Source organism: Heloderma suspectum, chromosome 14 (assembly GCF_057233095.1).
Source record: "Heloderma suspectum isolate Gila_16-S chromosome 14, 16-S_ref, whole genome shotgun sequence".
NCBI classification, from domain to species: domain Eukaryota; kingdom Metazoa; phylum Chordata; class Lepidosauria; order Squamata; family Helodermatidae; genus Heloderma; species Heloderma suspectum.
Window position 1 is genome coordinate 24,085,422 of NC_139471.1, and position 25,510 is coordinate 24,110,931.

At 51.6% G+C, this 25,510-nt stretch overlaps 3 protein-coding genes across 20 annotated transcripts in view; 1 reads left to right on the forward strand and 2 right to left on the reverse strand.

Moving 5' to 3' along the window:
• Nucleotides 1–2,545, reverse strand: part of PAXX (PAXX non-homologous end joining factor) — a 25,349-nt gene extending 22,804 nt beyond the window's left edge. For 5 of the 14 annotated variants that reach the window (XM_084820751.1, XM_084820753.1, XM_084820748.1 and 2 more), the window contains exons 1-2: nt 2,423–2,545; nt 149–209 (exon numbers count right to left, since the gene is read on the reverse strand). In XM_084820751.1, coding sequence (XP_084676877.1) covers nt 149–209; nt 2,423–2,520 — 159 coding nt within the window. In that variant the 5' untranslated portion in view covers nt 2,521–2,545. Of the gene's footprint in view, nt 1–148 lie in introns of all 14 variants that reach the window. The other 9 variants (XM_084820762.1, XM_084820761.1, XM_084820757.1 and 6 more) reach the window with 5 other exon arrangements.
• Nucleotides 2,046–9,190, forward strand: TMEM141 (transmembrane protein 141). 3 transcript variants are annotated; one of them, XM_084820769.1, is made up of 5 exons: nt 2,046–3,247; nt 4,780–4,846; nt 5,375–5,455; nt 7,096–7,194; nt 8,236–9,190. In XM_084820769.1, exons 1-5 carry the CDS (start codon nt 3,122–3,124, stop codon nt 8,307–8,309), a joined length of 447 nt encoding a protein of 148 aa, XP_084676895.1. In that variant the 5' UTR covers nt 2,046–3,121; the 3' UTR covers nt 8,310–9,190. The 3 variants fall into 3 exon arrangements, with proteins under 3 accessions (XP_084676895.1, XP_084676893.1, XP_084676894.1); XM_084820767.1 differs by having other exon boundaries at nt 7,096–9,190; XM_084820768.1 differs by having other exon boundaries at nt 3,155–3,924; nt 7,096–9,190.
• Nucleotides 9,191–11,570: 2,380 nt separating this feature from the next.
• Nucleotides 11,571–25,182, reverse strand: LOC146335820 (epididymal secretory protein 4-like). 3 transcript variants are annotated; one of them, XM_084820766.1, is made up of 8 exons: nt 23,859–23,898; nt 23,078–23,197; nt 21,683–21,844; nt 18,431–18,555; nt 17,623–17,693; nt 14,650–14,754; nt 13,296–13,397; nt 11,571–12,136 (listed from the first exon to the last, which is right to left on the reverse strand). In XM_084820766.1, exons 3-8 carry the CDS (start codon nt 21,776–21,778, stop codon nt 12,114–12,116), a joined length of 522 nt encoding a protein of 173 aa, XP_084676892.1. In that variant the 5' UTR covers nt 21,779–21,844; nt 23,078–23,197; nt 23,859–23,898; the 3' UTR covers nt 11,571–12,113. The 3 variants fall into 3 exon arrangements, with proteins under 3 accessions (XP_084676892.1, XP_084676891.1, XP_084676890.1); XM_084820765.1 differs by lacking the exon at nt 23,078–23,197; XM_084820764.1 differs by lacking the exons at nt 21,683–21,844; nt 23,078–23,197 and having other exon boundaries at nt 11,585–12,136; nt 23,859–25,182.
• Nucleotides 25,183–25,510: the final 328 nt, after the last annotated feature.

Genomic DNA, 25,510 nt, shown 5'->3' on the forward strand with positions numbered 1-25,510 from the left:
GCAGGTTAAGTTCAAACCAAAAGACCCCCCTACACACACACACACACCCCTCTGTCGCTCAGCTAAATGTTTCACAAACAGACGAAGAGATGGTTTTGGATGGGGCAGTTGGGAGAGCAGCCCCAAATCCGGGAGCTCATGAACTTACACGTCCGCCGAGCTTGTGCGAAGTGACTTCACAGCTCCATAATTCAGAAGCATTAGTGATGCTGCAGGAAGAGAAGACGAGAGAGTTGGAGGAATGTTGTGGCACAGAGAGGGCCACAATTACCCGAAACGCCAGGGGCTTCCAGGCGAGGCTTGTGTCATACCACCATTTGCCCCATTCCTGGAATTTGATGGCATCTTCCATTTGGAACCCTCTTGTGTTTTCCCCACCACTTCCATCTTTTTTCTTTCCGCAGAAAATCCATTAAGGAGGAAAAGAGCTGCACAGGGTCTTTTGAACAGTAGTGCAAGGAGCCGTCTGTCCAGAAGCACCCTCGGTGGGTTTCTCTGCAGCACCCATGGGTGCCCTTAGCTCTCAGATTCATAGCTCCAGCTGAGGAATTTTGTAGCTGCGTTCATGTAGCCCCAGGAGTGGCTGGGTCCCTCCCTGTTCCTGCTACGCTGTTGAAGTTTTCTAGAGACATCCTGCCCGCAAGAAGAGCTGTGGGGTTTGTTTGTTTTTTGGAACCCAGGTTTAACTGCAAAACCTATAATCTGCCACCCTCCTACAACCCCAGATTTCCCTTTAGAACCACTTCTCAACACAAGCTCCATTGCCCTGGAGCGTATAAAGGAGTGACAGAAGATAGGAGCCCCCGAGGGCGTGTAGTGTCTTTCCTCTGCCAGGGAATACCCACAGCCCCTGGGTACACACGGCTGGGAGTTCAGGTGAAGGCTATGAAATCCTGGAGGCCAGCTTCAAGCACTTGTAGCTGTTCACAGTGCCTCGTTAGCAATGCCCAAGCCTCATCAGTTCCCCATCCCGGGGGATCCACTGAGTTGCCGCCTTATATGGTTCCAGGCAACGAATAAAGGCCTTTCTGTACTCCCGCAATCTGGGGCCCTCCAGGTGTGCTGGACTGCAGCTCCCAGCACGTTGCTAGGAGCCACAGCCCAACACACCTTTTAATCCTTGCTGTAAAATGGCTTGAGTCTTTTTCTGAGAAAGATGTTTAATACATGACAATGGAACCCATTCCCTGGGGAGGTGGTGGGCTCTCCCCCACTGGAGGCAATCAAGACGAGGCTGGGCGGCCACCTGTCAGGGATGCTCTCACCTGGATTCCTGCATTGAGCAGGGGGCTGGACTCGATGGCCTTGTAGGCCCCTTTCAGCCCTACTATTCTATGGTTCTGTGATCCTACATGATATTTATAAACATAAATATATTATAAATAAATATTATATATATGCATAATTTATTAAATGTGTATACCACCCAACTGGTGAATGTCCTCGGGGCAGGTCTGCAATCATTTAAAAACAAACAACAAAACAACCAATACAACAATGTAAAAAATCAAATATGTTATTTAAAACATTATAGAGCCAGCAGTAAAATTAATAAAAGTAACAGAGGAAAGACTTCACCTGGCATCACTGAGCAGGGGGTTGGACTCGATGGTCTTTTAGGCCCCTTCCAACCCTACCCTTCTATGATTATTATTCAAAAGTAAACCCCACAGTGGTCAATGGAACGGCGTCCGAAACTAGCAGTGGGAAGAAGGTGGATGGACTCTGCCTTCTCCGATCTCCCTTCCCTTCCAGATAAAAAATTATTAATTCCTATGTAACCCTGGTTGGAGCCCCTTAAAAACGGTTTAAGGGCGCAATCTGGAATATGGGAGGAAAGCTGCAACAGTTACTTCATCAGATTAAACCTATTAAGGGCGCAGCCCCTGCATGTTTAGGCAGAAAAGAAGTCCTACAACTCCCAGCATTCACCCGGCCAGCATGGCCGGCTGGGGAACGCTGGGAGTTGTGGGACTGTGTTCCGCCTAAATATGGATGGGGTTGTGCCCGAAACCTCTTCGGAAACGAGCCCGGCGAGACGGGTGTTCCCGGGCCCCCACGCGCCACCCCCCACTGAGCGGCTTTCCCGTCTGCTGCCGCCGCTTTGACGGGCCGATTCGTTATTTCAAAACGGTATTTAATCCCTAGCTGTCCCCGAAGGCGTTTCCGAGCTGAAAATGAGGGCAACGTGGGCACGGAAATAAAAGAAACCCAGCGAGGCACGGCGTCCTCCCTCGCCCTCTGCACGCGCTCAGAGACGACCTTTTGCGCGCCGCTTCCTGCGGGCCAGCGCGGAATCTCGCGCTTGAAGAGAGGCCCCGGGGCTCACGGCAGGCGCCTGAAGCCGAGCCCAAGGGCGGCCGCGGGGTCCTCCGCCCTCGCCACGGCCGGGGGCGCGCGCGCGGGGGCTCTTCGCACTCACTGGAGCTGCGGGGAGCCGGTGCCGCCGCCGCCGTCGCAGAAGCACAGGAAGCGCCGCCCGCCGTGGCTCGCGACCCGGAGCGCTCCGGGCAGCGCCATCGCCCCGCGGCCGCGCCTCGAACTCGCGGCCGGCGCGCGCGCAGCCCGGGCGGAGCCGCCGGGGCCGCCCCGGCTCTTAAAGGAGGCGGCGCGCTCGCGCCCGGGGCGCGCTTCCCTCCGGCCGCCTCGGGCTCCGGGCCCCGCCATGCCCGGCCAGCTCGGCCGCGCCGGGGGGACCGTGGCGCGGCAGCGCGAGGCCTCGGGGAGCGCAAGGCTGGGCAGCGCCGCGCGCCCTGCCGCCTCCCCTCCGGCTTCGCAGGTGCCCGGGAAACTGGCCGCCCGGGCAGGCGCGCTCGCTCGGAAGGAGGCCCGGCGGGGCGCCCCGCTCCGCGCGCACGGCGCAAGAAGCGCCCCGCTCTCGGCGCCTGGAGGGCAAGGCGGCCTCCCCGGCCGGCGGAAGGCACCGCGGAGAAACCCGCCTGCGCCCCTCTCCGGCGCGGGCGAGCGGGGGGCGCCCTTGCAGTCCCGCCCGGCGTGGCGCAGCGTCGCTCCCCGGGGCGCCCGGGCGCGCCGCGCCGCCCTCGTCGGGGCGCCTGCCTGCCGCCGGCCGAAGGGCCAGGCTGGGCTCCGCGGCTGCCCGCGCCGCCCGCCGGTCCTCTAGATGGAGCTGTCTAGGTGGAGCTGTCGCTGCCTGGGGACGGGCAGGCGAAGCCGCGCGCCCTCGGAGGCGCCCATGGTGACCCTGGGGCTGTCGCGGGCGGACGAGGCGGTGGCGGCCGAGCGCCCGGTGGGTCCCCGCTGGCGGCCGGGTGGGGATGAGGCGCCCCTTGCGCGCTGCCCTGCGCTGTTCTGGGGCCAGCGGAGCCGCCGGCGGCCGCGCGCAGCCGGGCCAGGGCGCGCAGGGCTGGGGAGCGGCCCCTCCTGCGCCTTCCCCGCGAAGGAGCGGCTGCGGGGGCCTGAGCGCTTGCCGGGGGGAGGGCTGTGCAGCAGCAGCAGCAGCAATATATGCAAAGGGGTGGAGAACTCGCCGCGTCGCGCTGCGTGGAGAGCCGGCGTGGCGCAGCGGCTAGAGCGCTGGGCCGGGAGACCGGGGGCCAGCCCGCCCAGCCGTGCAGCTCCCCGGGGGACTTCGGGCCCGCCCCGGCTGTCGGCCTAAGTTACCTCACAGGGTTGTAGTGAAGAGCCGGAGGGAGGGAGGCCTCGTAAGCCGCCTTGGATTTCTTGGAGGAAAGGCAGGATAGGAGCAGAACAAATGAAATGGGACTTGAGCCAAGATGGGATCTCCATGCACAAAGGCAATGCACTCTTCAGTAGCCATGGCAGCTAAATAGAACCGCCCGGAACAGATGCATTTACCTGACTGCCAGAATGGAGGAGGGAGACAACAGGAGAGGGCAGCTAAGGGCGCAGTCCTATGCATGTTTAGACAAAAAAGGCCCTACCACTGCCAGCGTTCCCCAGCCGGTGGGTGCTTTAGATGTCATGACCCTCCAGTTTTGCTGCATTTTAAGAGCACTTGGGGATGGAGGGCTTGAGTGGGGAAAATCTGGGTGGGGTTTTTTTGCATCGCAAAACACCATGCAAGCCCCCCCCCCCCCGTGTTGTTGCATCATTCTGCTATACCACATCTAGAGGTTATGTAGTGGAAAGGAAAATAATTTCGTTGAGAGTCGTGATCTTAATTCTGCAATGAAACCAGAAATAGAAACAGCAGGTTAAACAGTCTTGTCTAGCTAGCTTCTAAGGGCACAATCCGATGCATGTTTAGACAGAAGAAAGTTCTACAATTCCCAGCATTCCCATGCTGGCTGGGGAATGCTGGCAGTTGTAGGATTTTTTTCTGTCTAAACATGCATAGGTAAAAAAAAGGTAAAGGTGTCCCCAGCCAGTCGTGTCCGACTCTAGGGTGCGGTGCTCATCCCCATTTCTAAGCCGAAGAGCCAGCGCTGTCCGAAGATGCTTCTGTGGCCATGTGGCCAGCATGACTCAACACTGAGGTGCACGGAACGCTGTTACTTTTCCTGCCGAGGCGGTACCTATTTATCTACTTGCAATTTCTTGCTTTCGAACTGCTAGGTTGGCAGAAGCTGGGACTGAAGATGGGAGCTCACTCCGTCACGCAGCACTCGGGTCTCGAACTGCTGACCTGCCGACCTTCCAGTCTGCAGTTCAGCATTGTGCCCTAAATCCAGTTTCTGTCAGCAGTGTAGATATAGCCTGTGAATTTGAAGGGTGAATGGGGATAGTCAGATGAATCAGGAGATTTTCTTTTAAAATAATATTCCTGCTGCTGCTTTATCATTGCATCTCTGCTTTTAGGGGCTGCAGGAATATGCCGCCTGCCAGTTTTATGCATTCATGAAGGGCATTGGTGCATTTATCACAGGTAAGCCCCCTGCCTGGTGGCAAGTATAACTGGGGTGGTGGTGGTGGTGGTGGTGGTAAGAAATTTCAGCGTGGTTTAGGAGCCCAGGAAGCTGCTTTATCCTGAGTGAGACCTGGCTCAGCATTGCCTATGCTGGGCAGTATCCAGCACTGCCCAAGCGGCAGTGGAACTACGCACTAGCGTAACACAGAGTTGGCGTTTCATATAGGAGCCAGAAACAAGCGGAAGCGCTTGTTTTTGGAACGGGGCAGGTCAGCGGAGCTCGCACAGTGGATATGACTTTCTAGCATATCCTTTTGGAATTGGGATGCCAAGTTGCTGGCAGGTGGTCTCCACCACAGACAACAGCAGCGGCCCCCATTCATCCCTGTGTGCTGGCTGGGACCCCAAGGGTTCTACCTGTCCTCTACTTCAAACATGCCCTTGGCCTGCGAGAGGCTGTCTCCGCCTTGTCCCGGGGATGGTGTGGGTCTGGCAGCAATGGGGGTTGGGATGCCAGTGCTAATCCGGGTCTCTGTGTCTGAACAGGCTCTGGGGTAGCCTTCACTCTTCAGAAATTCAACCGGAAGATGCCCTACCCATTGCAGTGGAACATTCTGCTCTCCTTGGGTTGGTATTTAAAGAAATGGATCCTTGGGAAAATGCGTGCCCCCATACTCATACCATTCCTCCACATTATCTGGCCATTTCTTTGTTTTAAAGCAAGAAGCTGGCTACTTTGGATAGGGCTTTGGATAGGGGTGAATGCTCCTTCCTTGTTCTCCTTGACCTCTCAGCAGCTTTTGATACCGTGGACCGCCTGGAGGGGTTGAGCATTGGAGACATCGTATTGCGGTGGTTCCGGTCCTTCCTCTCCAGCAGGTACCAGAAGGTAGCACTGGGAGAGGAGGTGTTGGACCCATGGCCGCTCACGTGTGGGGTGCCACAGGATTCCATCCTCTCCCCAATGCTATTTAACATCTCTGTGAAGCTGCTGGTGGCCATCATGAGGAGGTTTGGGGTGCCATGTCATCAATATGCGGATGACACGCAGCTCTACCTCTCGTTCAGATCTTCACCAGTGTTGGCTGTAGAATCCCTGTCCAAATGTCTGGAGAAGGTGAGTGGCTGGATGGGGAGGAATAAGCTGAAGCTGAACCCTGAGAAGACCGAGGTACTTTTGGTGGGAGACAAGAGGAGGCTGGGGGATGTTGACCTGGTGTTGAATGGGGTACGGCTACCCTTGAAAGACCAGGTCCGCAGCCTGGGGGTCATTTTAGACTCCCAGCTGTCCATGGAGGCTCAGGTGTCAGCTGTGAGCTGGACAGCACTGTACCATCTCCATCTGATAAGGCGGCTGCGCCCCTTCCTTCCCGACCATCTGCTCCCATCGGTAGTACATGCCCTGGTCTCCTCTCATCTAGACTACTGTAATGCGCTGTACGTGGGGTTACCCTTGAAGATTGTTCAGAAGCTGCAGTTGGTGGAAAACGCAGCAGTCTGCCTGATTAAAGGCAACCACTGGCAAGATCACATCACTCCAGTGCTGAAGGAGTTGCACTGGTTACCAGCTGTTTTCCGGGCCAAATTCAAGGTGTTGGTTTTGACCTTTAAAACCCTATATGGTTCCGGCCCAGCCTATCTCAAGGAGCGCCTCCAGCAGCACCAGACAGGCCGCTCAACAAGATCAGCCTCAGATGGCCTCTCTGTCCCATCAGCCAGGACAGCTAGGCTGGTGAGGATGAGGGAGGGGGCCTTCTCTGTGGTGGCCCCCACTCTGTGGAACTCCCTCACTAGGGAACTCTGCCATGCCCCCTCTTTAATGAGCTTTTGCCACGCATTGAAAATGTGGTTGCTCAGGCAGGCATTTGGGGTGGGTATTTTAGAAATACGATGTTTTAATGCTTAATTTTACTGTTTTAGACTGTACTGCTGTACCTCGCCCAGAGTGGCCGGGTGACCGACCAGATGGGTGATTAAGAAATTTAATAAATAAAAAAATACTTCAACTTGTCACCTTTTTAGCTTACAACAAAACGAGGAAGAGAATATGTAGAGCAGAACTGAAATGCGGCTGTATTTCAGAATCCTGTTCGTTCGGAGCCAGTTACTGATGGCCCGGTTCCCAGGCCCCGGCACCGCTGCTGCGCCCTCCCCTGCATGTTCTCTTGGGGATAAGCCATATCGGATGCAGTGGGCAGTATTTGTGAGTAAGCAGGTTTTAAAAACGGTGTGGTTTCTGATCTTTCCGTGCTTGTCGGTGTTTGCAGTTGTTGGCTCAGTCACCAGCTATGCGGTGACCCAGTGGGAGACACAGAACTGTTCTGAACTATGGATCTTTCTGGAGGATAGAGAGCAGCCCCTGCAAGGTGAGCAGTCTGGGTGGGTGTGGGAGGTGTCGCTCAAAGGGCATCGTCCTGCCGATGAGATTGGGGTGCTTTCATTTTGGGGAAAATGGCAACTAAAGGGCAGGGACCTGATGGAGGAAGATGCACTGACAGCCTGAACATCAGAAGGGGGGGCAGGGTTGCTCACATGCTGAGATTCCCACAACGAGGACTTCTGTGTGCATTTGCTGAATTCTGCGTTTGCACGTGGGCAAGTGCAGAATCAATACCTACTTGTCTCTCCCCGCACAAATCTTTTCCATGAAGTACCCTTTAGCCCTTCCTTCTATTGACTGGCAGTAGAATCCGGATGGACAAAAGGAAGTTCTTCACACACAGTGCATCGTTAACGTGTGGAACTCTTTGCCACATGATACGGTGATGGCGGCTGGGTTAGAGGGCTTTAAGAACAAAGAAGGCTGAAATAAATTCACGACAGGGAAGCCCATTAGAATGGCACGCTCAACGCAACTTGGCTGTACAGAAGCAGAATACTGCTTCTAACCTGGCACCCTGCAGATTATTCATTTATTTATTTAAAGTATTTTTATCCTGCTCCTCTGCCCCTGCAAAAAAGCTCTTGGAGTGGCTCATAATTAATCAGTAAACAAGCCATTCCCTTTCCAACAGGCTTACTGTTTAAAAAGATGTGGCACACAAGGAAAGGGGGCTGGGGAGGGAGGAGGAAGAAATGAAGCAGATGTTCAGAGCTGGTGGAATGGTCCTGCTTCCCCTCTTCATCTCCTGGGTGGGTGGGAACAGTCCCACTGGAGCGGGCCCTGCTGTTCCCTTGGTTGCTCCTGCCTCCCTTGCTCCATCGTCTTCTCCACAGGGCCGTTGATGTGTTGGGATTACAACTCCCATCACCCACAGCCTTTCATATCAGCAGATCTGTCTGGCCAGCAGCTTTGGGCTGCAAAAGGGGTCGTTGGCATATCTACGTGCGTTGTCAGGCGTGTCTTCCTCAGAATGCATGCAGCCCGCCTGCCAGCCTTCCTGCTTCTTCATTTCTTCCCTCCACAGAGAAAGCGCCTGGTTCAGATCCCAGAGGGAAGGCGGGAGTGAAAAGAAATGCATACGGGGACGTTGTGGAGTAGCCTGAAGCTCCCTTCCGGCATGAGACTCACTGAATCGGTGCACCTAATTCAGGGCTTGGGGAGGGGGAGGAATTGAAGTCCCTGCAGATTTCTGGACCCTGCAGAGCCTGGGTGAACAGGGAGCAACCTTAAATGAGCTGCGAGCTGTTGGAGTGGGGAGATCTCCTTTTGCATCACCACGTCCTGCCTTCCCTCACTGCGCTTGCGGCCACAGCCAGTCCTGCGGAGTTTTTGGGGGGCGGAAATCATGCCCCACATTTCTCTAAATGAATGTTACCAGGGAGAACTCAATGTCGGTGGGATGGGAGTTGCCCTTTTTTGGTTACCGCTGAAGATTGTGCTTCTTTTTGCTCTTAAACATGCCTAGGTCAACTCTCTGGTTTCTGTGATGCTCCAGAGGCCTCTCTGGATACTGATGGTGTTTTAATGACCCCGTTGCCACTGTTGAGCCCTCTCTGCCTGCGAGGGAGGCCAATAAAATGTTCTAGAGATTTAATACCCACTTGGGTTTGTTGTTGTTGTTTTTTAACTTGGGAAGGGTCATTATCTCTGTTCTGGAAAGGCTAGGAGGGCCACGGTTAATCTGGGGACTGGTTTGTATGCGTGTGCTTCTTTCCTGCTATTTCTAGGAGCTTACAAAGTGCTTTGGCTGGGGAGGTTGGGGGGCCCAGGGCATGCAGAGGCCTCCATGGAGAATCCTTAACGCCTCCAGTCATATGGCCTCCAGCATCCCTGACAGGCAGCCACCCAGCCTCTGCTTAAATCCCTCCAGCGAAGGAGAGCCCACCAGCACCCGAGGCAGAGTCTGTTCCGCTGCAGAACAGCCCTCACTGTTAGGACATTTCTCCCAATGTTTCACCGAAATCCGGCTTCCCTGCAATTTCCACCTGTTGGTTCCAGTCCTGCCCTCTGGAGCAACAGAGAATAAGTCTACTCCACCTTCTCTGCATGACAGCCCTTCAGGTCTTTGAATGACTGTCTACAGCTGCAATCCTATACCGACTTACCTGGTGTTTTGCCAAAGGCAGAACGGTTCTTATTTTGGATTCAGGAGCGATAAGCACGCCCGTAGGTAAGGGTCAAAAAGTGTATTAAGTAGCAGGCAGAAGGTTACAAATGAACAGGTGTGGTCGCAGAGCTAAGCAAGATCTCGCCCTCCGTTCTGCTGTCGGAAGCCCTGGGGAACGGCAGCGGAGAGACCCCAGTTGGCCGACACGCAGCACCTCTGCGGTCCTGGTCTGTGTTGAAGCTCCACTTGCTTGCCACTGGGGAGGGACTTCTATGCCCCAAATCCCTTGTGTCTACGTGCTGCTGTCCGCCACCTCCTTAATCACACCTGTGTTGGTGGTCTGATCCTTAGTCTCATGATGTTTATGCATCTGCCCATGAGATAAGCTAAGGCTGGTGGACCACAGCCAGGGAGATCCTCCCGTATCCCAAGGCCGTATCCTCCGGATTCTAACCTTGAGAAACCTTAAAAAAAAACATTCTCAGGCCAAGGAACTGGGAAAACAAGAGTCAGGCCAAGAAGCCTAAAAGGCTTATTTTTAAGGCCTCGCAGCAAGTTTGGACACATAAGGAGCAGTTGCAGCATGTCACCCCTATCTCCTCGTGACTACAAAGGTCTTCCGGCGTTTCCTCTACACCTGGGCGTAAGCCCCTTTCCACTCAGTGGGGAAAGCTCCTCTTGATTTTCTCAGTGATGGCTGAATGTTGCTGCTGCAGCATTTTAAGCAAAGTAGGCCAGGAAGTTGAAGAGAACAGGCTGCCGTTTATTTTGTGTGTCCACAATTACTGCTGATGCAAATGGTCCCTGGTTATGTTGCATGTGTTGACGCTTTAATGGCATTGTCGTAGACCATGCTCAAATGGCAATCAAGTGCAAAAGGGCACAGTTTCTAGTCTTTCTTGACACCTGTGCGTGCGTGCGTTTAGCCCTATTCAGATGTTAAGCAGTTAAGAACACCAGGTAAGTCGGTATAGGATTGCAGCTGTAGACAGTCATTCAAAGACCTGAAGGGCTGTCATGCAGAGAAGGTGGAGCAGACTTATTCTCTGTTGCTCCAGAGGGCAGGACTGGAACCAACAGGTGGAAATTGCAGGAAAGCCGGATTTCGGCGAAACATTGGGAGAAATGTCCTAACATGGTGTTAAGCAGTGGAGGCTAGAGGCTCCAATTGTGGTGGGGCTTTGCACCCATTCTGGGCTTTAGTCAGAACCAGCCAGGAGCTATCCAAGGTGCTGAACCCCACTCCCAAAATAGGGTCAGTACTTTGGATAGCTCAGAGCTCTGGCTGGTTCTGAGTAAAACCCAGATGGATGCACTGCTCTACCAAAATCACAGCCACCAGCCTCCACTGGTGTTAGGTCTCCTCGCGTTCAAAGGACATGTGGTGGGGGTGCACCAGCTCCTCCATTACCCATCTTCACATGGATTTTAAGCTGGCTTAGCTGGGCACACTTCCAATCCTCCTTGCAAACATCAGTCCTGTGTAATTCGGTTTCCCAATTGCGGGGATGATTCTAAGCATGTTCAGCTGAATGTGCTTACAATGTCCCTTTAGACCTTCATGCTGAACATGTGAAGGTCTAAGCCAAAGGTAGACCAGGATCTACTGGTAGATCTGTGGGTGACTTGCAGTTTATCGGCACATGTTTCTGGCTTCCAACTGTTTGTCCGCAGCGAGAACAAAAGTCTCTTCCTGGCTGCTCAAAGAAAGAAAAGTTGGGGAGAAACCAGGTGTGGATTTATGTGTGAAAAGGCTGAGAGCTCAGGTGTGATCATGGAAGCAAATACCTGGGCTGAGCATATGCTCAGAGGGACCCTTTACACATCTTTAATTGTTGCGCTCCTGTCCTGCTTGTGGGTTTCCCGTGGGCAGCTGGTTGGCTGCTGTGTGAACAGAGTGCTGAGCTAGAGGGACCCTGGGTCTGATCCAGCATCAGGGCTCTTCCTATGTTCTTACACCTGCCCCGCTGAGCCACTATACAAGTGCTTGGCAGTTGTTGATCTTGGGGACCTAGTAAAAAACATGCAACTATCCCACAAGCCTTCCCTGTGCCCCCTGGTCTAATGCTCCCTCCTGAAGGGATAAAGATACAGAGGATAGGACTAAATTGCACATCTCTCCCCTGCCTGCATCCCTTCCCATGTTTTATTTTGAACACCTCAAGTTGGCATCCACATTTCTGCCAGTGGAGGATCTCCTGCATCTGACAAAGGCCTCGAAAACATATCCCATAATAACATTTGTGTTCTTTACAGCACCACCAAACACTGCTGCTCTTGCAAGGTGCAAGAAATGACCATTTATTTATTTGTGTAGCAGGCTGTTAACAACATCTACTAGTCAAAACCTTGATGGTTTGTGGGGAAAGAAGCCAATGTAAGGTTTGGGATACCATTGCTTTTGTAATGAAATAGTGATTGCTAGGGTAGGAAGGTGGAAATCATACGAGTGTGCTCCCCGCCCCTCCCTGCTTCTGCAGCCTGGGGGCAGCGTGAACAATACAACCCCCATAGTCATTTCTGCCAGCCAAAGGGAGCCCAGATGAATGATTAGTCCTTGTATGTATTTTGGGGTTCCCTATGCATGCTATCTTGATCTAAAGCTTCTGATCTTACAAAGTCTGGAGCAGTGAGTGCGATGCTCCTCCCAGTAGGTTCTCCCCCCTGCCCTTGTTAAAGATAATCAAGTTTTATTTCCCCATTTGTGTTTTCCAGTTGTCAACTGCCATGCAAATCTGCTAGTTCTGGGTACAAAGAGATCTGACACCTTGTCTCCAGTTGTTCTTTTTAAAGAGTTACTTGGACAGCGGGCATTGCTCTGTAGAGGAAGAAAGAAAAAAAGGAGTCCCTACAGAGAAAAGCTCAGGATGCAAGCATGCATCAGGGGGATTGATCCCACAGGGCAGGTGGAAGACAGAGCCCAGGAAGATCTGCAGGGATGTCTCCAGCAGTTTGTTGAAAACACCACAGATTTGCCCCTTTCCATTCATGCCGTGCTCTCTTAACTTACGGAATTCCCTGCCACAAGAAATGGTAATGGATTTAATGCATATAAATAGCTTTAAAATCTAAAAAAAAAAAAAAACACCTTTAAAGGTGTTTATAAGCCACAGCTCAGGTAGCAGAACCCTCTGTTTGAATTCCGTGACTTTTAGGTTGGATTTCACAACCCCCAGCTGGGACAGCCTGGGACACAGGCCATAAACTGGGAGATGGTGCAGTCCACACAACCCTTCGATGAGGAGAGGAAAAACCTCTTTCTTTAGGATGTGCCACATAACAGCAGCAGGTGGGTACTCACGCGCCTGAATGCTTCTCTAAGCAAACAATTCCCTGTGTTTAGAAATGGAGCAGGCCAGGGAGAAGGATAGATGATGAGGTGCCCTGATCTGCTAACTTTCTGCGTGCAGGTAATGTCTTGGTTTGGATAAGCATTCAGTCATGTGAGCCCTTATTTTGCGGTCTGAATTGGCCCATGGGTTTCCCTCTCATCTGTGGGTTGTGTAAAGCAATAAAACAGCACTGCAAAACACTGGCAAATGAAAACACATAATCTAAATGGTTCCAAATCAAACATACACTTTGGAATAAGTCAGTTTCAGGAGCATGATTAAAAGGAGGCAAAAGTGGGGCAAGGGCCTTGCATGGAACTCCTTTGGGAAACTGTTCCATAATGGAGGCATTGCTGTCTCTCTCCACCCTGGTAGACCTGATCCTGCATCCCAGCAGACTGCTATGGATTTTGTACCACCTGTTGCCTTGTAAATCTTCACTCATGGATGTACGCCAGTGCACCCTGAACAAAACAGGAGATTTTGCCCCACCTCCAATCGATGACTAGGCTGTTATGCCCCCTCTCCATGTTTCAGAGTATTCTGTTGATTTTCTCTTCTCCCTGTCCCTTACCCTCCCCCCCAAAAGAAAAAAAAAACCCACCTACTGAGGGGTAATGAACCCAAAGGCCCAGCTGCTCTTACCATCTCTGTCTTGGAACTCAATGTCGTTTTCGGAGAATCCCAGAGATCTCACGTAGCTCTTGAATTTTTCAGTGACGGTGTCCAACACTTCTAAGCCCCTAGCTTTAGACAGAAGCAAGGAGCTGAATAAAGCGGGATACTGCTTTGTTTACAAAAAGGTTCAATTCTTTGTGCTCCTCCAACCCTCGGCCCCAACAACCCCCTTGCTCTTGGCATGCTCCCCTGAGGCTGTGGCCGCCATATTTTTTCCAGGAACAGTCACAAAATGTTGTTCCCAGGGACACTGGGGAGAAAAAAAAGGGGGGTGTCACCAAAATGAGCTCCAGAGCTGGGCTGCAAGGAGGAATGTATGAGAATTCAGTTTGGGGGCAAAATCTCGATGATTTTTTCCAGTTTGGCCCTGGTGGATTTCGTTCCGTTTCCCCCTGCTGACATTGGCTCGATCTGTAGAGTTGATCCAACACATGGATTCCATTCATTTTTTAAAGATGGCAATTTGTGCAAATTGGATGGGGGGGGGGGTAAATTTGTCAAAGAAATTGTCAGTTTCATCCTCCCCTCCCAGGGAAGGGCTGGCAAGTTCTTTGACAAGTAAGGAATCTGGCTGGGCTGGAAATAGTGTGTGGCGAGGATGAAACTGACAAGGATATTTACAAGAGGGAAATATGCCTCTGCTGGGCTACATAGTGGACAGACAGACTTGAGATCTTGCACACTTGTGCAAGTTTGCTGATTAAAAAAAATTTGAAAAACATTGCAACCCCATTTGTGCAAATTTAAAGACACCCCGCCCCCTTCTGCAGTCTCTAAACAGGAAAGTGAAATGGGAGTTGTATGTTGTCTCAGCTCTACAAGTTCTGCATCACAGCAAGTCATGAGGTGGCCATCTTGGATGGCTTTAAGAGAGGATTTAAGTGAATTCATGGATGAGAAGGCCATCAATGGCTTCTAGCCATGATAGCCGTATTTTACCCGCAGTTCCGGAGACAGCATGCCTCTGCGTATCATTTGCTGGGGAACAGGAGCAGGAGAGTGTTGTTGCACTCATGTCCTGCCTGTGGGCTTCCCATCGGTGCATCTGGTTGTCCGCTGTGGGAAACAGATTGCTGGACTAGAGAGGCCTTGGGTCCAATCCAGCATGACTCCTCTTGTATTTGGTCCATCTAGCCCCGTTCTTTCCCTTTTGTGAGCAGATTTCCTTGAGGTCTCCCCCAGGCCAGCTCCTTGGGAGAGTTTTGACTCAAGATGCCAAAGATCGACCAAATGGGGAACCTCATGCATGTCAACAACCCATATGTTTGACTACAGAGCAATGCTGTATCCCTTCCACCCACCCCACCTCTAAGTCACATACCAAAGAGATACAGTGCGGTGTCACCAGCAGTCTCAATGTGCAGAATGAGATAGTTGCCATAATCAGTCTCCATGACGTGAATGGTACTTTGTCCTCCATTTGTATCTGCAACCACAGGAGATGAGGATCTATCTGTTAATTTATTCAGTGTACCTTTAAATCTGTCAGTAACCAGGTTTTCTGGGTGGTGTCCAATACATTAAAAACTTAAAAGTATAGCACATAATAAAAACCTAGATGAAACCAGCAGCAAAGAGTAAAAGCACTCCAGCACACTCTCAGGGCTTTTCTACATGAGGCATTTATTGTGCACTAATCATTCCCTGCCTATGGTTGTTTATGGGTTTTTTTAGAAGATGTTGTGACCCTCCAGTTCCACTTCTGTGTCTAACCAGTACTTTTGGTGAGTTTTTTTAAAGCAGGAAAAATGTAGCATTTAATTGTGAAAGCAAAAGTAAACACTTTTTTCACATGTGTATTTGTGCTATTCCACTATACCATCACGCCACCTAGAGGTTATGTAGTGGGAAGGCAGGAAAGGAAACACTTGTGTAGTGCTTGCATCTCAGTTCTGCCGCAAAACTGAAAGTAAATGCAGCAGATTAACAGCCTCATGTAGAAAAGGTCTAAAAGAGACATCTCCACCAACCACTTGCTTTTTACCGAGGGGAAGTTGGTGGCGTAAATTAAACAACCCTCCGCCTCCAGTTGATTAACCTCTAGCAAGACAAAGCTAGGAGGCCTAGCTTCCAACATTGCCTGCCCTTAGTCTCTCTGTCTCTCTCCTTTTGGAAATGTATGTTACACAATGGTCAAATCGGTCAATTTCAGTTTCTCTGAGTTTCTCAGTTTCCCAGTCTTAAGTTTTATTTTACTTAAGGTTTGGTTTTTTTTAAATTTCCATGAAAGTTTGTACATATTTTTGTGCAGATTTCTCCTAATACATGCTTATATGTTTTCTACACAATTTTGCCTAATACACATGGTTTTCTTTACTTATCTATTTTAGAAATATACCGCTTCCCATTTTTAAAATCCCAAAGTGGTTTTACAGCAAATTATAAAACAATACATCATTATAACAACACAACTACATTAGGAAAAGCCAGGCTATAATTGTTGAAAGCACATGATCGTCGGTGCCTGACGTATTGCAGTGGGGAGGCTGTTCCCAAGGGAGCGTGCCACCACCGAGAAGGCCCATTGCTGTGTTGCTGCCAGATGGGACTCTGCAGGATGTGGCACTGATAGCAAAGCCTCCCCTGAGGATCATAGTGATCTAATGGGTCTATAGAGGGGAGACGATCATTCAGGTAACCTGTTTTTGCAAGCCATTTCCCTAATATACTACATTTTAATGTTACATTCATGGATACTCACATTTTTGTGTGCACGTCGTCATCGTATACACATTTTTGTATGCATTTTGTGACTGGAGAACTCCATTGCAAAATTCAGAGAAGTGCACATTTTGAAGGATAACGGAGGTCTGGTTTGTGTATTGGGTTTGAAAGTGTGAAATCTGGCAAGTTCTCCATCCCTAGCAATGGGCCTCACTCTGCCTTTACTTGTCTTATGGGACTGGGGCATCTTGGGATGGCATTCACAACAGCCCATCTCTCTGCCTTGGAAAGGACAGTTTGCATCTCCAGGAGGAAGGAAGGGAAGCAGAGACCGGGAGACTGAGACAGGACTATCGCCTAGGAGCAGGTCTGGAGCACGGCGCTAGCAGGGAGCCTGACATGCGGCGCAGAAGGTCCTTGTAGACCGTCTGGGATGAAAGCCTGCTTTGCTGGGGTGCAGGCTATGCAAACTGCTATAGACCAATGCATCTGGAGGGCAGCAGGTTGGGGAAAGCTGTCTTCGAAAAACATCAGCTCCACAAAGCCGTTTTAAAAGCCTGCTTCTATGGGCTGCCTGTACATTTCCTAGCCCAGATTGAGGTGCTGCTTTTAACTAGGGATGGGCAAACTCACCCCTGCCTGTGCCACATGCTGGAGCCCTGCTGGCTGGCTGGCCCTGCTGGCCGTGGTCCGCAGCATCCCACTCCCCCACCAAGCTGCCATTTTGTGGGAAATGGTGGCTCACCTATTCAGACCACCAACGTCTGTAATTTTGCATAAATGGGCCTATTTACGGCCACCATTTGCGTAAAAGGGCGAGCCACCGTTTTCTGCAAAAGGGCAGCTCGGCAGAGGAGTCGGGACCCCCGCGCTTGCCCGACTCTTGTGCGGGGTCGGGCAAGTGTGGGGGTCCACAAACCAGTGTCCAGGGGGCTGAGCTGGCAAGAACCTGCCAAGCTTGAGCCCCCAACTGGGCGCTCGCAACATCCTTGCTTTTAATTTATAAAGTTCAGGACCACAATACCTGATGGAGCGCCTCTCCCAGCATGAACCGACGCGCACACTCCGCTCATCGTCTAAGGCCCTCCTCTGAGTGCCTCTTCCTAGGGAGGTTTGGGGGTTGGCAACGAGGCAGAGGGCGCTCTGTGGCGGCCCTGCCGGTTCTGGAACACTCCCCAGTGAGGCCCGCCTGGCACCAGCACTGTCATCTTTTGGGCACCAGGTTAAGACTTTCCTCTGTTTCTAGGCATTTGATGACATATGGTGCTGATGCATTAATGCACCAGCTGAAGGCTGTCAATTTTATGGGGTGGTTCTATTTTAACTGGATCACTGTTGTAGCTGCTCTAAATTTTGTACATTTTAATTCTGTCGTAAGTCACTGTGAGTCTGGTTTGTCTGTTAGGAAGCCATCTAAGAAATATAATACTGGCCATACTAATACTGATTGCACATTGGCTGCCTGACCACACCTTCTGGCTTTCTGCGATGCGCCCTCCATCATCATGTCTGTCAAGAACGCTGGTCTGCATGAGGTGTGTCCTCCAGTCCCATGTTGTAACCTCATCAAAGGGTGCAAATGGAGGGGGATTTTTTTTTACTAGACCCTACCGGAGTGGCTGATACTTACGGGAAATGCTGAATTTCCCAGGGCGCTCAGTGTGCTGAAAGCGGGAGGTGACATACCTACAGGCAAGTCTCCTATAAACAAGAGAAAATGAAGGTGCTTCCATCCAGGCCTAAGGAGGATGCTTCTGCCCTGAGCAGCCTGCCTCCCCATCCCTCAACCCAGCCTTGGAGGCCTTGGAATAAAATCCAAATGAAATGACTTTGTGGATTCTCACTGCGACACAGAGATGGGTATGCAACTGACATCCACTCTAAAGCCTTACTTAATTTTGTTTTTTTCTTGGCTCCTTGCATGAAACACAAATCTGATGGGCGGACGCAGTGGCATGGGCACTTCCAAATTCCCTGCATGGCCCTTGTGTTGTGCTCCCTTCTCGTGGCGAAGCTGCACAGCTGGCTTCCCCCACCTGGTGCTCCCCATATGGGTTGGACGGCAACAAGGAGTTGCCGACCACCTCGTCTGGAGAGTGCCAGGTTGGTGACAGCCGCTGTCCACCTGAAATATAAACATGGCCCCGAGGTCCCAGAGCTTCGGGCAGTTTTTGCACTGGAGCACGGAGAGGCGGGAAGCCAGACAAAGAGGCGAGCACTGTAGGGCAGCCACCTTGCACTTTTTCCAGGCCTGACCAATCCAGAGCCTCCGTGCTGCCTGCTCATTACAGGGGTTGATGTTGCACCTCTCCTTCTGTGCCTGAAGAGGATGGGGGGTGTGTGTCAGGCACTGTCCTAGTGGCGATAGATTCAGAATGCTAAATTCCTGCCTCCGGCTACATATAAGGTTCCCAGTTTGAGCCTCAGTGGGTATTTACACGACAATATTCCTTCCGACAGAGAGATCCCCTTTCGGCATGGGCGAAATGTCGATCTCGGCTGCGACGAGAGGCTGCTCCGCTCCTCTGACGGCCATCGCAATGCGCTTCCACAGCCCATCCACCTGAAAAGGAGGAATCCTGGTTACCATTCCATGGGACTCAAAAGGGTTGGATCCGGATCTGAGTCATACTTAGAGTAGACCTATTGAAATCAGTGGGATGCAGATCTGGATCCATCCCAAAGTGGTCTTGTTCATTCCGCCGTATGCCTGCTATGGCACCTCTGGGCATTATGATAATTTAGCTGGACTTTGGGCCAGTCTAACATTTAGCATCACTCTTGGACATTTAATGTACTGGTCAGAGTTTACATCTCCAAAAGCCCAGTTTACCTTTCCATTGTATGTTGACCTTTGACTACTGAATTCAGGCTCCCCAACTGATAATCATAGAATAACAGAATTGGAATGGACCTCAGAAATAATTTAGTCCAGGGATCCCCAACATGGCACCCATGGATTCAATGGCGCCCTCAGGGCCCTCCAAGGGTGCCATGAAGAGTCTCCTTTTTTTACATCCCCCCCATTTTTTTTAATACATGTACATGGATTTGTATATATCCATAGCAATGAATACATATGAAATGCCTATATATGAAAATACAACTTTCTGGCAATTATACACAGTCTTGCTATTTCTCCCCCCCACACACACACGCAATCCTTTTCATTGCTATTTCTCCTCCCCATCCCTAGCCTTCATCTTTCTCTCCTGGTCACCCCCTTTATCGTGCCATTTCTCTCCACTCCTAGCCTCTAGACTTGGTCTTTCTCTCCCACACCTCTTCACCTCGCTGTGTGTATCCCCTCTCTTAGCCTCGCTCTTTCTTGTCCCCTACCTCTTTGCTGTGCTATTTCCCCCTCTCTAGTAGCCTGGCTATTTCCCTCCCCCCACCTCTTTTGACTAGCCAGCCATTATGGGACTAGCCACATCTTCCATGGAAGCCATTTTGTAGTCCTACAAAAGTTTCTCAAATTCCCAAATGTGCCACAGATCCAAAAAGGTTGGGGACCCCTGATCTAGCCCAACCCTGATCTAGCTCAGTACTGACTCTGTAATGCAGGATGCAGCTGCAGCACCCCGGCTAGTCAGCTGTCCAGCCCCTGCTCAAATACCTCCAGTGAAGGTTTGTCAACAGGGTTATATACAATTCCCTGGCAGGGCTCTTAACACAGACCTGCAGCAGGTTCTCTCTTAGCTGATGGGATGAGAGACACGTGGGGCGGGCTTTGAGTCTGGGGGCTGGATTGTGCTTAAGGGGACAGTGCATAGTTAATTCACTAACCTTCATACAACCCACCCTTGTTCTAATGAACACCTTGCTTGTTTTTCTCTCTAGACACAGCAGTTATCAGGGCTTAAATATCCATGTTTTTGTGTGTATCCTTTGGACTCAGGGTGCCAAGGGATGAGAGGGTGCTGCTTCCAAAAACGAAAGCAGCAACCCTGCTGAGAGCTCTGCGCCTCTCCCGTGACTAGCCGGATAAGTTATTCAGTGCAGTTAAACATGCATAATCACTTATGCAGCACGAGGGAAATAAACTGCATAGTTTATACAACTGGCGACATCCAGCTTTTCATGTTGCGGAAGGCAGGTCCTCCCAACTCAGAGCTGTCCTTGAATTGTTTTTAGCTAGGCGTACAGGTGGCGTGGCTGCTGAAAGGCTGCGGCTCAGTGGCAGAGCCCCTGCTTTGCATGCCAAAGCTCCGCAGTTCTATCCCCGGCTTCTCCAGTTTAAAGCTGCAGGGCAAGAGCCTTCTCAGGTGGAGATCCTAGAAAGCCACTGCCACTCAGAGGCGACAGTACAGGGACAAAGGGATGAAGAGTTTAAGCAGGTACACTCAGAAGTAAGCCCCAGGGAAACAGCTCTCACCCTGCAGAAGAAACATTCAGTTCTATGCAGGGTATTCTGAGTTCAATTGCCTTTAAATACCCTCTTATCTCCAATCAGCAATGGGAGATAACAGCAGAAGAGGCTTGCAGGCTCCGCCAAGGGCCACATCCAGCAGTCCCCTCCGGGCTTACAGGTAGAAAGTCCAACAGAGGCCCTAAGCAGCACAGCCAATGGCAACGTGGTTCTGGAGGCTGGAGAGCACAGGAGCTGCCAGTGGAGGTGGGTGGCTCTGATGTCTGTGGGGTGGTGCATCGGCTCTAGGTTTCACTCAGAACTCTAACGGAGTGATCCAAGGCGCTTAACTTTTGTGAACTACCCAGAGAGCTTTGGCTATTTAGCAGTATAGAAATGTAATGAATGAGTGACTAGATCCTTTAAAGTTCTGACTGGTTCTGACTGAAACTCAGGGCAGATTCACTGCCCCACTGACATCGGAGCACCGAGCCTCCGCCAAGGGCAGCCATGCTGGATCAGACCGAGGGTCCACGTCGTCCAGCGTTCTGTTCCCGCAGTGGCCAACCAGCTGCCTCCATGGGAAGCCCTCAAGCTATGAGCACAAGAGCGTCCTCCTGCTCGTATCCTCCACCACCTGGTAACTAGAGGATCGCTACCTCTGATATCATAGGCCATCTAAAGCCATCATGGCTCGTAGCCATGCAATGACTCCTCATGTCTTCATAGGCACGAAGAACGGCCTTTTCCAAAGCCGGGTGTCCCGTCTGCCTTTACAGGGCAGAGGAACACAGGACAGCCCATCATTTTCCTCACCAGTGTTGCAGCATTGGCCCTGCCATTCAGCAGAGTGAGGCAGCTGCCTCAAGCAGCTGATTTGGGGCGTCATGCGAGGGGAGCAACTTGTTAAGTCACTTCAAGCGCAATCCTATGCAGGCTTAGACAGAAAAAGTCCTCCAACTCCATGCTGGCTGGGAGTTGCAGGAGTCTTTCTGTCTAAACATGCACAGGATTGCGCCCTTCATTTATTAGGGTTGTGTTCCGACTGCTAGGGAGAGGTGCGTGTGGGATTTTCTGCCTCTGGCGCCAAAGTTAGCTTAGCCCAGACCCTGCTTCCACTCCAATTTTGATCCAAGCAGGAGAAGAAGTTAGGGGGGCTTGCAATGACCACCTCTTCTGCTTCCCTGGGGCAAGCCTAGCACACTTCATGTGCTTCTGGTAAATACAAAAGCCTCCAGCCACAGGCAGGAGCTGCCAAAGCTTGCCTCATACACAGCTCTGCACAGGCCCCCAGCCTCCCATTTTGTCAGAAAGCCTCTCCTCGCCTTGGAAGGCCTCTCACCCTTCGGTAGTCAAAGTCCGGCTGCAGAGGGATCCCACTGGTCAAGCGGAGCGTGCATGCAAGGATCAGCGTGAAGATCAACACCTGAGCTTTCATCCTGGTGACGGTTCTCTCCCTCTCTCTCCTCGTCAGTAACCGGGTATCCAAAGGTATGGCTCAACCCTGCAACAACAGCCTGTAACTTTAGAGCCACTCCATAAAATTCTTCATGAAGAGCGAGGGGGGAAACACCACACAGATATGACATGGAGATCCCTCGCAGAGAGGAGAAAAAACAGATCTGCATCACACTAACTTTGGGGATAAGATATTCCAAGGTCAGAATTCTCCCTTTCCAGAAGGTGTGGGATGCTGCAGAAAATGTTTGTAAATGGTTGCCGTTCTTTCCTAAGAAGAGCTAGACTGAAGGTAAAGGACTTATTTTAAGGGCATGTGGTTAAGATCCAATTGGCAATAATCTGTCAGCAATGTTTGAACCACAGGCCACATTATTATTAATTTTTATTATTAATTACTATTATCAACTATTATAACTATCAACTATTTATTTATTTATTTATTACATTTCTATTTCACCCAATAGCCAGAGCTCTTTGGGCAGTTCACAACAATTAAAACCACCAAATACATAATAAAATACAATATAACATTTTAAAACCTTAAAACTACAGTATAAAAAGCACAAACCACAATAAGCCCTAACAACTGCAGATATTTAAAATCCAATAATAGATTTAAACAACAGAGCTAAAAGACCAAAAGGCCAAAACTATCATCAACTATGATCATCACATGTTATTATTATTTATCAAACTGCCCAGCTAATTGAGGGAATGTTATATAGGGTGTCTTGCGCTGGTTCTTGCTTAACCCTCTCCATGTTTGCATCTGTTCTTGATCCAAATCCAGGTGGAGCTCAGGATGCTGACACAGTACAAGCAAAGGGCTGGACTGAATACAGCAGGCTGAGTGTCAGTTTATTGGCCTCCATCCAGTCTGCTACTGAGTTCAGGTAGCAATTTGGAGCATCCTCAGTCCTACCTGGATTAGATGAAGAGGAGAAACAGGGCCAGGCAGTGTCATCTCTATTCTGATGAGGACACATCACTTTAAATCCCAGGATGAACTCCCCCACCCCACCCCCAGTGGTCACAGGGAGATGCTAAATAGCACTGGGGATAAAAAATACTGTCTCTGCCACCACAGCCCAAACGACAGGACATTAATGCCCACAACACCTCTTTCTGGAATCAACCCCTCCAGGTAGGAGTGGAACCACCAGAACTCTGTCTTGGACACACAGTCCAGAAGGGGGGCATGATACCAAAAGCTACTGAGAAGCGTGAGAGTCACCCCCCCCCCCGACACACACACACACACACACACACACACTACCTTTCTCCTGGCAAAGGTCCTTCCACAGGGTGCTTAAGGCAGTCTCCATCCGAAAACCAGGCCAGAAGCCAGATTGACATAGGCCCTGGTAATCAGTCTTCAACCGAGAACCACCACCACCTGGGAACCCGCAACACTAGTTCTGAGAGAACTCCTGCCGGCTCCAAGAAGCACGTCCCTGAAGCAGTGGGGTGGGCAGCACATTGACCAAACGCTTGACGTGTTCCAGTGCCAGGTACAAAGATTTAGAACTGGGCCTCTGCTGAACGGGGAACGGAGCGCTGATCGACTGCCGTGACTCGGCCTCCCTGGCCGTCAAGCCCGTGCCGATGTTCCATGCAAGGGAACGTAGGTGGACACAACTGAGACAGGGCAGCGCCATCTGCCCCAGAGGCACCAGCCCTCTTTTTTCCTGCGTGGTAGCTGCTTTCCCCTGGCCCTGAGCATCCTAAGACCCGATTGTGTTGCTGATAGGGCAACCCAGGCAACCTGGGCTGAGAGAGGGACTGGGAAAGGGGGATAGTCCTGAAGCGTCTGCCCCACCCCACCCACCTGAAGCCTTCCCCCAATTTGGCACCTTCCGGATGTGTAGACTACAAGCCCATCATCCCCAGCCATGCTCGGGTATTCCTGCCTGAAGCCCAGCGCGGACTCACAGCCCCGCGGACGTGGGAGCCTCCCCCGGATGGCGCTGGGCCCCCCGGCGCCCCGCTCCGGGGCCCCGTCCAGCGAGCGGGCGGGCGGGGGCAGTGGGGGCGCGAATGCGGGCCCCTCTCCTCACCTCTCGCTGCGTCCGCCGCCGCCGCCGCCTCGGCCCGTCTGAGGAGGGAGCGAGGCGGGCAGCCGAGCACGGCAGCCGCGGAGGGCGAGGGCGGAGGCGCGGCCCGCGGCCCCGCCGCTCAGGCGCGTCACTGGGATCTCCCGAGCCGGGCTGGCGGGGCGAGGCTCGACGGGACGCCCGCGGCGCTCTGCCGGGCTGGACGGGCGACTCGCGGGCGAGCCCCGGCAGCCGCAGCGCCCCGACGCGCCCGAGACCGCAGCGACGCGGCCGCGGCCGCCCGGCAGAGCTTCCGTGTGGCGCCTCCTGGCCCCCGGCTGTGGGAGCGGAGCGGGCCATTCTGCATTCCGAATGCAGGCCCGGAACGCGACCCAAACCCGGCGCAACTCGGCCTGGTCTCTTGGAACAAGAGCCGTCAAGCCTGGCCCAGCGCTGAGCGGAAAACAGACGGGCCAGGGCAGGAGCCACGGCGCGGCGGCTCAGTGGCCCCCGTCGCCGACCAGACAGACATCTCGACGAGAGGCGCCCGGGTCTGCGCCGGGGGCACCAGGGGAGGGGACCGGTGCCCGTGTCAGACGTACAGTGGCATCACCCTCACAGAACCGCAGAAGTGCGCGAGGGAGCGATCCTGCCCATGCCTGGGCAGAATGAGGCCCCAGCTCCCAGCACTGCCCTGCCAGCATGGCTGGCTGGGTAATGCTGGAGTCGTGGGACTTCTTCCCTGTCGAAACATGCGCTGGATTGCGGCTTCAGTGAACTATACAAACGAAAATGCGACTAGGTGAGATAGCAAGGAAGATCTTCTCGGATCTCAAGTACAAAAGATGCGCCTTGAGAACACACACTCCCCAGTCAGGATGGAGTTGGAGAAATAATTATTGTGTCACAGACACACCTGTAACATGACATAGAATTCTAAAATGTTTTTATATGTATGTTGATATGTATACAATCATTTATCTTGATAAAAAGTATGAAACTCAACACGATTATTTAGGCATAAGTTGATTCAAAGTAGAAATGTATCCTTAGGAATATTAGCTTAATAGAACATACATGAAATGTGCTACACATATTTTATTTATAGCCTCCAAAAGGTATATAAAGGGGTCTTGAAACATGGGACAGTGGGAGCTATACCTCTGGATCAGCTGCCCCAGCGTGTTTCCTGTAAACCATCTTGGTAAGCTTGAAACTAAGAATTGTTTTTGCACTACTTAGAAGATTTGACTGAAGGTGATGTTGAATGTATCATGTGTTACACCTATGCACACATAAGCCTTGTATTTAGAATTGTTATGCTGATTTTTTTATAGTAAAAGAAACCACAGACAGGTCTTGTCTGAGAGAGTGATTTCTGGAAATAGGAAACTCTGTGTGTCCTATGTCTAGAGTGAAAAATTTAATCTTACTCTCAGATGGCATCTGGGCTTGTGAGGAATTTAAATAAGTGTGGTTAAGCAGGCAACCCGGGGTTGCCTACATACTGCTAACGTATTTTAAAAGAACCTCTGAACAGGACATAGGCCACACGACAAAAGATCAGGAGGCTAACCCTAGTTGACTGCAGGGCAAGAAAGCCAAATCTAGTGTCCTGTAACCTCGGTGGCCACAGAACACCCCAGCAAGGGGAATGCAATGCTGAGCCGCCCAGA

What these genes read in the sequence shown, in the direction of transcription:
- LOC146335820 (XM_084820764.1), bottom strand. Translation starts at nt 24,194, where the DNA reads ATGGCCCGCTCCGCTCCCACAGCCGGGGGCCAGGAGGCGCCACACGGA. An exon ending in GGCGGCGGACGCAGCGAGAG is followed by an intron (nt 18,556 to 23,858) that starts GTGAGGAGAGGG and finishes CCTCCTTTTCAG; the next exon opens with GTGGATGGGCTGTGGAAGCG. An exon ending in CACCGCACTGTATCTCTTTG is followed by an intron (nt 13,398 to 14,649) that starts GTATGTGACTTA and finishes TTCTGTCTAAAG; the next exon opens with CTAGGGGCTTAGAAGTGTTG.
- TMEM141 (XM_084820767.1), top strand. Translation starts at nt 3,122, where the DNA reads ATGGAGCTGTCTAGGTGGAGCTGTCGCTGCCTGGGGACGGGCAGGCGA. An exon ending in CATTGGTGCATTTATCACAG is followed by an intron (nt 4,847 to 5,374) that starts GTAAGCCCCCTG and finishes GTGTCTGAACAG; the next exon opens with GCTCTGGGGTAGCCTTCACT. An exon ending in GAACATTCTGCTCTCCTTGG is followed by an intron (nt 5,456 to 7,095) that starts GTTGGTATTTAA and finishes CGGTGTTTGCAG; the next exon opens with TTGTTGGCTCAGTCACCAGC.